The 11,997-nt window shown below is 31.1% G+C and overlaps 1 protein-coding gene across 1 annotated transcript; it reads left to right on the plus strand.

The window, feature by feature from the left end:
* Positions 1-6,855: 6,855 nt before the first annotated feature.
* Positions 6,856-10,233, plus strand: LOC122582868 (transcription factor bHLH30-like). The gene is made up of 2 exons (XM_043755301.1): positions 6,856-7,491; positions 9,367-10,233. The coding sequence occupies exons 1-2, from the start codon at positions 7,072-7,074 to the stop codon at positions 9,829-9,831; spliced, it is 885 nt and encodes a 294-aa protein (XP_043611236.1). The 5' UTR covers positions 6,856-7,071; the 3' UTR covers positions 9,832-10,233.
* Positions 10,234-11,997: the final 1,764 nt, after the last annotated feature.

Genomic DNA, 11,997 nt, shown 5'->3' on the forward strand with positions numbered 1-11,997 from the left:
TGGTGGAGGTTATAAAAAGATAATTGTTTGTAAAAATTTAATGTATAATGATGTAATACCATAATACTATATAATGTTAAATTAAATTTTAAACCAAAATGGTAAATATTTTTAAAAACATACTAGTTTGGTAAATAAAATTCTCCATTACACTATTTTGGAAAAAAAACTCTTCAAACTTCATATACAAATGATTTTATGGGAAATATTAAATCTTGTGTCACATATTAAATCAATCATCATATCAATAATCATCTTCCTGAATGTAAGGACAACAACAGCTGTTTAATTACTATTATCCCCATGATTTTACGGGTGTATGGGATTTTATTAAGATGGTAACTCTGTCAGTACTTATTTCTGTGCCTAAAAAAAAGGAAAGTGTTTTTTCCAAAAGAAAGCTTATATCTACAATACAAAAACACGATTAGTATATTTTGGTATTTTTTTAAGAGACACTGTTTTTCTTTTATTTTAAAAAGTAAATTTTTAATTTAAATTTATGATATAACTATCTATAATTTTAGAGTTAAATGTGTGTATCGTCTTTGTGGTTTACACGCAACATCACCTTTCGTTTCTGAACTTCAATATTATCAACCATCGTCCTTTATATACAGATAAGGGTCGAGGTTCGTCCTTTAATTGATTCCGTTAGACAATTCCGTCTCATTAAAAAAAATGTTCAATTTTAAATTATTAAAGTATATTAATTTTGACCTTTAATATATATATATTTTTTAACTATGTAAAACTTTGTAACACCGGACGGGTTGTTACATTTGATCACCTTCGATTCAAGCATCTTTTAGCTTTTAAGAAATGCCATTTAACAACTCAAATTTGATTCAATTCACCATGATAATGTGTGTTCATATGTAAAATGAACAAAAGGGAACCCAACATGACAATTTAGTAAAGTCGATGTGCCCATACGCATCGTTGTTTAGGATTGATAAGACCAAATTCCCGGCCAGGGACTCTTCATCCCTCGATCAATGGGTATAGCTATTTCAAAGTACATCACTATTAAGTCGACAACTGTAGTATCATGAGCATGTAACTACATCCCCATGTTTCATGAATAACTAAGGGAAGTAAAGAATACTTTGTAGTAGCAACAGTGGCCGAGCATCATATCGGTCATCAAGTATAGGTAGCAACTCGATCTTTACATGATAGAGCTAAAAGATGTGTTCCTTTACTTAATATCATAAGAATCACATCCATTCATCATTCACTTTAAGTGATTATTCGATCACCTTTATTAGGATGAAAGTCTTTAGCCTTTCTTTTTATCACGCAAATAGTTCACACACCACACATACGATCCTTAACCCGCGCCCAGCACTCAAGGCATTCTAGATAGTAGATAGCAAGCTAGTGTGACTAGAAATGCAATAATATTATGTGCTGTTGTCACCTAAAAATATGTTAAAAATATCTTATAATGCACAAAAAACTATATGAGCTAGGATTTACAAACGTACTGCCTTTGAGTTTTATAATTGCATTTTCTAAGCTCACAATGAATAAGATGTGGTTTGCCAAGTGTGTATGTGTTCTTGTAAACTAAGAATATGTGAAAATCATATATATGATAACAAACTTTGCGCTTCATGAACCTTCACTTTGGTTAAAGTCAATCTAGGCCGAACCAAAACCTTCTTCTTTCTCATTATTCATTAGTTATTGGCGATTTCATCAAAGTTTTCAGGTATTCTTGTAAGTACATTCGGATCACAATTCAATTAAGAATCACCACAAATTCGTAATTCGTTACAAAAATCAACATCAGTTCCCTAATTAATCCTACAAACTACGACGACATAGGCTCAATCTAACACTTAAATGGACCATAATGAATGATTAAACAAGAATAAATTACTATTTAATTAATGTTCTAGAACAAAAGAGGACCAAAAACTTATGCAATTCACCTTCCAAAACTCCACAAAACAAGAAGCTTTGCTAACACAAGTGAGCATATATGCAGTCGTAAAAAGATCCCTATTATTATTTGGGCTAATTACTTGGAAAGTACTCCAACTTTGACACTTTTGTTTTTATGAGGCTCCAACAAAAAAAAAAAAATCTATTCAAGGGAAATGAAACTGAATAAAACGACTTTTGTTAGGCTTCGTACAGGTAGCCGGTTAAAAAAATTTTTAAAACTCATTATGGGATAAATAACTTGGAATGTAATGAACTATGCACGAATGTTTATATTGTGTAATGAACTACTTGATGTTTATTGTATGTGTTAAACTTTCAAAAACATACAAGTGGCAGCTTATATGGTTGCCACATATACTCGGGTTCATCCAATAACCGGGATTTGAAAGTTCATTACATACAATAGACATTCACGTAGTTCATTACACAACATAAACATTCGTAGTTCATTACATTCCCAGGTACTTATCCTTTATTTTATTTTTATTTTTTTAACTCCTTTATTGATTACATGGATATTCTATGTCATATACTAACAAATATTTAATTACACATGGTTATTCCATGTCATTAATTACAAATATCCCAACACCCTGTGCATAATCAATCAAATTACTTCTAAATCCTACATATTATCGAATAGATTTTGCCTCAATAATCAAAAATATTCTAAACACGTATCTATGACTATAGCCCAAACAATAAAACTAATAGCAAACAAACAAAAAGTTATAAACACTAAATCCAAGATTTACAACCAAAGAAAATGAGAAAATTATAATCATAAAAAAACATTTTTGAGTTCAAGTGCAGCTATGTTATATTATCATTTTTATCCTCAAATTTCTTCAACTGCAACTATTTTTCCATATATATATTAATATTAATAAAAATCAAACATTTATTGTTTTAAATTCAGCAGATATAATATACTTACATAGATAGACGCACTTGTAATATAGAAATCTGCACAAAAAGAACCCCACCATCTCTTCATAGTCTGCACAAAAAGGCCCCCACCAACCCTTCATAATTCATCTTTGATAACTTACACCGTCTCCTCTGCTTTCTGTTCGCCTTTTAATTACAAACACAAAAACCATATCCCCACCATCTCTACAATACTCATTAGTGGTAGACTGGTGTTGCCATAAACAACCACAACTGTTGCATCACTTTATTTGTTTGTTGTTTCATAGCTCATATTACCAATAGCAGCAGCAATAAACACATAGGGATAGATTTGTACTTTTACACATGGATGCAAACTTTTTCATCCAAATCTGTCCAATTTTGGCTGGAAAAAAATTGGAACAAAAAACATTTAAGTTATTCTATCATTCTTTTTCTTTTCTTGTTTAAAAAAACTCAAGAATGAAAAAATTAGGTTTTTTCTTATTCTTTCCTTTCCTATCCCTCACTAAAAAAACTCAAGAATAAAGTGTAATTGTTTCTTAATTACCGGTATTATTTAGGTTTCTTATTACTACCTTGCTCATTTGTGTTCTGTCAAACTTTGATCATCCATCCATGTTGTTGGAACTACTTACCAGCTACTTTTCATGTTATGTTGGAACTTAATGTCTTAATGTATGCTGTGATGCTGTCGTATCTAGCTATTTCTTTTACCATTACTAAGTATTGTATTTTCATCATTATGCATGTGAAACATCGGGTTACACATCCCATATTTTAATTAAGTACAACGAAAGATAGAGGTGTTGTGCTAACGAAAGATAGAGGTGTTGTGCTAATTTGGCAGCCCTTATGCAACACATTGTTCCTATCATATATCATTTATCGATAAATATAATGAACAAGGATGGAGATCCTATAAAGTTGGGGCAACTTTTACTTGTAAAGCTGATGAGGTGAAGATGACTTTATAATTAAAATCAAAAGTGAAGATTCAAAGATAAATTTTAAATTGTAACATTTGATTTTAATTCAAAGGTAAGGATCATCCCAACTTTTTAATAAAATTTGAAATAATTATAAAGAATCTCCATCACATGAACAAAATATGTCAGCCCTTATGTAACACAGTAGTTCTATCATATTATCATTTATTGACAAACATCATGAACAATATGTCTTTGTTACATGTTTGAGAAACTCATAGTTGTTGAATGAGTACTCCATTTTTTAAAAATACGTCTTTTTAATTCTTTGATTGTTGAATGGTCGTTGCTTTTACCTAAGGTTAATTTATTATGATCGGCTAGGCCTTTACTTTCAATGGTTAGGCACGTTGGATACTGTTACTATGTCATAATAGAAGTTGTTAATTGGTTTATTTATTATACAATGCTCTACATAAGAAATAGGTGATATGTCATAATAATAGTAATAAGAAGTTGTTAATTTTTTTATTTATTATACAATGCTATACATAAGTTTAGGTGTCGGACAACCTTATATTCCCTTTTCCATATATATATATATATATATATATATATATATATATATATATATATATATATATATATATATATATATAATGAGAACACTTAAAAACTACATTTTGATGCATTAAAAGTCCATAAAACTGACATAATGCATAACTAATTATCATTATTTAAGTGTTTAACAACACATTGATCCGTCAAAATCAAAAAAATCACATTTTTTGTTGGATGCATCATTTTGATAAATATGCATCCAAGATATATATATATATATATATATGGTAACACTCCGGTGAGAACACTTTTAAAATAAGAACGGTGAGAACACTTAAAAACATCATTTTGATGCATTAAAAGTTCATAAAATTAACATAGTGCATAACTAATTATCATTATTTAAGTGTTTAACAACACACTAATACGTCAAAACCAAAAAAATCACTTTTTTTATGCATCCATCTTGGATACATATTCATTAAAATGATGCATTCAACAAAAAAGTGATGTTTTTTTATTTTGACGGATCAATGTGTTGTTAAACACTTAAATAATGATAATTAGTTGTGCACTGTCAGTTTTATAGACTTTTAATGAATCAAAATGTAGTTTTTAAGTGTTTACATTTGTTCTCAATTTAATTTGGTTTTCATTTGATTGCGATATATATATATATATATATATATATGGGGACAATCAAATAAGAACAGTCTTAAAATAAGAACGGTAAGAACACTTAAAAAACATCATTTTGTTACATTAAAAGTCCATAAAACTAACATAGTGCTTAACTAATTATCATTATTTAAGTGTATAACAACACATTGGCCTGTCAAAATCAAGAAAATCATGTTTTTTGTTTTGTATATCCATTTTGGATGCATATTCTTCAAAATGATGCATCCACAAAAAAACGTGATTTTTTCGATTTTGACGGATCAATGTGTTGTTAAACACTTAAATAATGATAATTAGTTATGCACTATTTTAGTTATATGGACTTTTAATGCATCAAAATGATGTTTTTTAAGTGTTCTCACCGTTCTTATTTTAAGACTGTTCTCACTGGAGTGTTACCCTATATAAATCAAATAAGAACGAAATTAAAATGAGAACAAATGAGAACACTTAAAAACTACATTTTGATCCATTAAAAGTCCATAAAACTGACATAGTGCATAACTAATTATCATTATTTATGTGTTCGTCAAAATCGAAAAAATCTCGTTTTTTGTTGGATGCATCATATTGATGAATATGCATCCAAGATGGATGCACACAAAAAAAAACGTGATTTTTTCGATTTTGACGAATTAATGTGTTGTTAAACACTTAAATAATGATAATTAGTTAAGCACTATGTTAGTTTTATGGACTTTTAATGCATCAAAATGATGTTTTTAAGTGTTCTCACCGTTCTTATTTTAAAAGTATTCTCACCGGAGTGTTACCCTATATATATATATATATATATGGATCACGATAAAACGAATGCATGAAAATTCACAGATACAAACGCAACTATATACAAAACTAATTCATCTAAGATAAACCAATCAATCCATCAAAGTAATCAGTTTTAAGGATTAAGTTGATTTGACTTAATACCAAACCCAGACCCAAAGTGTAAACCAATCAATCTAAGATACAAACGCAACTATATACAAAACTAATTCATCTAAGATAGACCAATCAATCCATCATAACCAGGTAAATTCGACCTTCTAATATTAGGTTTTGGTTTCCCGTTGGTTTAAGAGACAGACTTTTTATGATACATCCATATGTAAATCTTCTTTTATAACATTAATTTGTCATATATATATATATATATATATATATATATATATATATATATATATATAGGGAAAAGGGAATATAAGGCTGTCCGGCACCTAAGCTTAGGTGTGGAACCCCTCATATACTAATATTTTATTATTTTTTTGTTTAATGAATAAATTCATGGGCCCCCATGATTTTTATGGATTAAAAAAACAATATGTGAGTGTTCCACACCTAAGCTTAGATACCCGACAGCCTTATATTCTCATCCCCCATATATATATATATGTTTACGAAGTTAGGGGTTTGATATTTTGAGACCACCTCTTATTTTAGGACCAACTAGGACCATTGATTTTTGTACACCATCATCATCTACTACGATATACAAGACTTTTTTGTAAAAACGAAAATCAATGGTTCTTTTTTGGACTTTTTTTAGTTGGTCTCAAATTATCTTTCACCTGTTTACGAAAATAGTTTTACAATCCTTAGACCAATATTTCTTTGAAATCCTTTTATCTTTGTTTGGAAGACCCGAAAAGCTGTCTTACATGTATAAAATCCAATTTTTATAATTGTGGGTATTAAATTAAACTTTTGGAAAATGACCCTCGTCTACATTTTGTGACCAAAAGCGGCTTGTTGGAAGTTTATAATCAGAAAAATTAATTTGGTAAAACCAACTTTAAACCTGCCCAATTATATTATTGTGAAAAAACTTACCGTTGACCAATTTTCAATAAAAATATATTTAACTATAGTCTACTTAAACCCCTGTGTGTCGCCCTTCAAACCACTCAATGAAGAAGACAAAAATGACATCATCATCATCATCATCATCATCAATGGAGAAGAAAAACCAAAAGGTTCCCTCAAAGTAAACAACCAAAAAATACCATATTTACAAATAAATATATATATACATATGGAAATCCCTGAAAATTGTTTCAAAGGATTTACATCAACAGAAGAATATGCGTTGAAAGAAATGATGATGAGGATGATGATGATGAGAGGTAAAACGACGTCGTCTTCTACTTCGTCGTCATTAGTTTTGGATAATGAAAAGGGTGAAATTGTAAGGGCTCCTATAGTTACACCTGGAATTAATTATGGGAATAATAATAGTAATATGAGCAATATTTATAGTTATGATAATAATAATAATCATAATTATAATAATAATAATGTTTATTCTAATTATAATAATAATGGAAAGAGAGGGGTTAAAGCTGAAAAAGCGCTAATGGCGTTAAGGAATCATAGTGAAGCTGAGAGAAGAAGAAGAGAGAGAATTAATGGTCATCTTTCTATGCTTCGCAGTCTTGTTCCGGGCACTACTAAGGTCAAGTCTTTCCTTTCCTTTTTTTTTTTTTTTTTTGTTGTCATTTATAGTTTTGTTAAATATATTCGGAAGTCGTATCTGTAGCAAACGGGGGAGTGGGGGACCATTGATATTCTTTTATTATAGTTTTGTTGGATTTTCATATTTTGATCATTATTATGTGATTTGATCATTTGATCGACCAACAAGTAAAAATAAAAAAGGTAAAGGAGGTCGTAACCACATTGGAAATTCATCATCCCCACATAATTCCGGTAAAATACCTTCACTTAATAACCATATGATTTGGGTATCCCCAAGGAGTGAATCTGCGTCTCTCAACTTCACATGTGGGCCCTGCATTGGTAACGGGGTACTACTCTATCTATTGATGGATTGGTCGACCAACAAGTATGTGTGATTACTCCTTTATTAAGGAAATAAATTGTGGACAAGTAGTCAAGTCCATAAAACTTAATAAAATTGTAAGGAAAATTTTCCATGTTGTTACTTGAAAGGAAATAGGTCACAGGTAATTACTAGTTAGACATCCTGACAAGAGGTCTGAAGTTGAAACCTCCTTGGGTTAGATGGCTACACTAAGAGTTTGGAATGGGATGCCACTCTTAGACTGCTTACATCTTTACTAAAATGATATTTACCGTTTACTATATGGATAAATGATGGTTGCTACTAGTAGCTCCTAAGTAGGTGCTTTGAAAGATAATAAGAGATTATATGTGTGTTTAAAGTAGCTGGATGACCGGAATTATGAATTTGCTTTATAAATTACTCTTAGTAGCACGAGGCTACATTTTCACTTTTGTGGTCAAACGTCTTGATGCAAAAAAATAAAGTTGTCCTGTATTCATTCCTTAAGTAAATCAATCACTTATATATCTATATATCAAGTTTTAGCAAGTGTTATGAAGTTTAATGTGCTTCTCAATTACGGAGTACTGCTTTTTTGATAAGTATAATAATTTTATTATGAACTTGGATCAATAAAAGACGATATATCTTTTGTTTTCAAAATGGATGGAGTACTATGTTTTGTGTGTGTTTGTCCATTAACTTTTTTGTTTTATGATTAAACATATATTTTCAATATATAATCCACCTGTGGGTGATTAAGATTGTGGAGATGATTAAGGTTTTAGGGTGTTTTAATTATGCGTATTTGATATAATTATGAAATGTATCAATATCCGAGTAATCACAGTTAGTATCAAATAACAACTTCTTACTAACTACTTTAAATAAAATTCTTCGTGACTTATTGAAAAAGATTATCTTGACATTAAATAATCTCTTATCCTTTATCTGGCCTTCTGAAACACTCATTGACCAATTTATTTTATAAAGGTTGGAACTTATAATTTATACACCCTCTGTCTATAGGCTCTTTTGGAAGCAATCTCTCTACCTTCGTGTAGAGATATGGCTATCCACATCCTACCTCCCCTCTCCCGGTAGATTGGGTGTTGTTGTTATTGAAATTGTAAGATATAATGGTAAGAAATTTACCATAGCATATAACACTTATTTTGGATGCCTCAATAGTTACTTGGAAAACACAGTGTGTAATTTTCTGCTATACATATTTTGAAACATTTTTATTGAGTTGAAGTTTCGAACACTTGAACTTCCTACCGATATGCTAACTGATGTGTCACTCTAAATCCCGATAATCCCCTTTTGGGAGCTTGTAATGGGTTAAGTTGGTCGAATACGTCAAGTCATTATTATAAAAAAGAATAAAATCTTTGTGGTCATATCTGACACTTACCTGTACGTATTTCCACAAAGTAATCCAGTATTATCTGCTTTTTCTTGATTCTGAACTGTACGTCATACAAAGTGATCGTAGCTAACTTTTCTTTGTTATTAACACAGATGGACAAAGCGTCATTACTAGCTGAAGTTATCTCCCATTTGGTACAACTGAGGAGGACTGTCACCGAATCCACTAAAGGTGTTCTTATACCAATGGATATTGATGAAGTAAAAGTTGAACAACAAGATGGGAACAATGTAGATGTATCCACATATTCCATAAGAGCATCTCTATGTTGTGAATATAAACATGAAGTCCTTTCTGATTTAAAAGAAGCTCTTGATGGTCTCCATTTAAAAACAGCCCGTGCAGAAATAGCAACTTTAGGAAGCAGGATGATGAACCATTTGTTAATTACGGGTAGCAAAGATGAAGTAAACATCAAAGATATCACGAGCTCTGTACACCAAGCGCTCAAATCTGTACTTGATAAATTCTACGCTTCACAGGAATTCTCTGAAAGCAATAATATGTCAAACAAAAGGCGGAGGGTGTCCTTCTTTACCCCCTCAAACTCGTCTTAGTTGGGAGACTTCTGGTGAACAAGGTCATATCTTAAAATCTTAAATAGATGGTGTCTGTTTATATGGTATAGGTATGCAAAAGTGATTTACAAATTTCGTTTTGGATGCATCTGCCAAACTTATTGCACCTTCAGTTGTAGATTATGAAAACTGGACCTGTTCATTTTTTTTTTAACTTCTAGATGAATGTTGTATCATGTTAATGTTGGATTTGGATTATCTAATGTTCAAAATGAACATAATGGGTGATGTTGGAATTTCTATTAGAGTGCCATCTTAATCTTAATTTAAGATTTCACATCTCATATAGTTCTAACATGACCCGTCATGTTCAAAATGAACACGAGAGTATCTTGATCCGTCAATATTATCTTATATATATGCATTTTTAATTTTGCTTTATTATTATAGTTTCTTCCTTTTTAAGTATAGTTATGATGTGCTTGGAAGTTCTTGTAAATTTATTAGTGTAATTTATCTTGTAACGATGATGTTTGAGTATGCGGATTATGATTATGATTATCTGATTATTTTGAAATGATCATGTTTGGGTAATCAAATACTGAATAGTTGCAAGGAATCTGATCTTCAAGATAAATGTAAGATCACACACAATGATTCATATCTTTACCTCACTAATAATGTAACTCTTGTTTTTGAAGTCATCATTTCCTCTTTAAAATCTTGATGATAGAAACTTGAGCTTTTAGTGGTGGTGGTGGTGGGGGGTTGCCTACATCTGCCAATTGCATAAGCCCATAGAAGAAGCTCTCAGTCTCTCACCAAGCTTATATGTGAGCTTTGAAATCTATAGACTATAGTTTAACATCTGGCTTTCGCCCAAAGTACCATTATAAGATGAAAGAAGAGGTTACTGAATTTAGAGACTGTTTGTAATATTGATCAGATGATTTTACCCTGTGGCCCGGAAACCATTAGGGAGCTGTGCAGTTGGTGAATATAACTGAGATTTTCCTGATATTATAAAGTCAAACTGAACAGAGTTGACTTTGTGGTTCCACGTAGTTACCAAGTGCTATACTGTGTCAAGTTCATAATTATGCACAAAACAAGTAGTATTGATGTTTCAGAGTTGCCCTTTAAGCACTTTTTAGGGTACTTAGACTGGTTTCTTTGCTTCATCATGTATTTAAACTATATGGTATTATGGTGATTATAAGCCGATGTTTGGGTGCCCTGAATCTACTTATGTTAACGCCATTAGCAGAAGTGCAGAACCATGCAGGCACAAAACATAGTGAACAATAATAGTCCAATATTTCAAATGCTGACAGGAATTTAAGCAACCCAGTAACAAAATCTTGATTTATCGAAAAGCATTTGCAAATGGGTACCTCAAATGATCGAATAGTGCATGAAAATCCAATATCTTGGTATATCTTTATTTGATATGAAGTAGCCCTAGAACAGAAAAAACGATCACATTAGTCTCCCTACCAACGAGGTTACCATTATAAAGTTCGTGACAAGTGTACTGATACAGGCCACAAAAGACTTCGACATTAGTAAAACTAACCAAACCACCAGTGAGAAACAGAAAAACCCGTCTACATTGTTTCTTAACCCAAGTAGCCAGTAGATTGGGGTTCCATAAAGATGAGCCAGGATGAAACCCGATAGGCAAACCCAATTGAGGTATCTCTCATGAGAATTCTTCGTTCTTGCAAGAAAATTGACAAAGCTTAGGATGATGAATAGAGCAAAGAAATTTTAGTTAAATGCAAAAAAAAAAAAAAAAAAAAAAGTTGTGTTTGCATTTAAAACCGATTAATGTTGTTGAATATCGTCCCTAAAAGAATCCCAACTAGTGTGGCTAGAATTATTTTTGCTACGAAAAGGTGTTTGGTCCTGAATATGTTAAGTTGTAGCAAAATCTCTGGCTTATAAGTATCATCACCTTTGTGAATATTATCGTACTGCTTTTTATAGCTTCTTTATGATGATTTAAGCTTGAGTCTAATTTGACACCTATGAGAATTGAAGTCTAATTACTTGACGAGGGATGAAATGTTCAGCAGGTTTGATTTGAGTCGCGGGTGATGGAGCATGTCAAGTGAGCCATGGTGAACCGCGGTTCCATCAACTAGTAACACAAGTAAATTGATCAAATAATACAAGTAAATTGGTGGATTATTGTTAGAACAA

Source organism: Erigeron canadensis, chromosome 9 (assembly GCF_010389155.1).
Source record: "Erigeron canadensis isolate Cc75 chromosome 9, C_canadensis_v1, whole genome shotgun sequence".
Taxonomy (NCBI): domain Eukaryota; kingdom Viridiplantae; phylum Streptophyta; class Magnoliopsida; order Asterales; family Asteraceae; genus Erigeron; species Erigeron canadensis.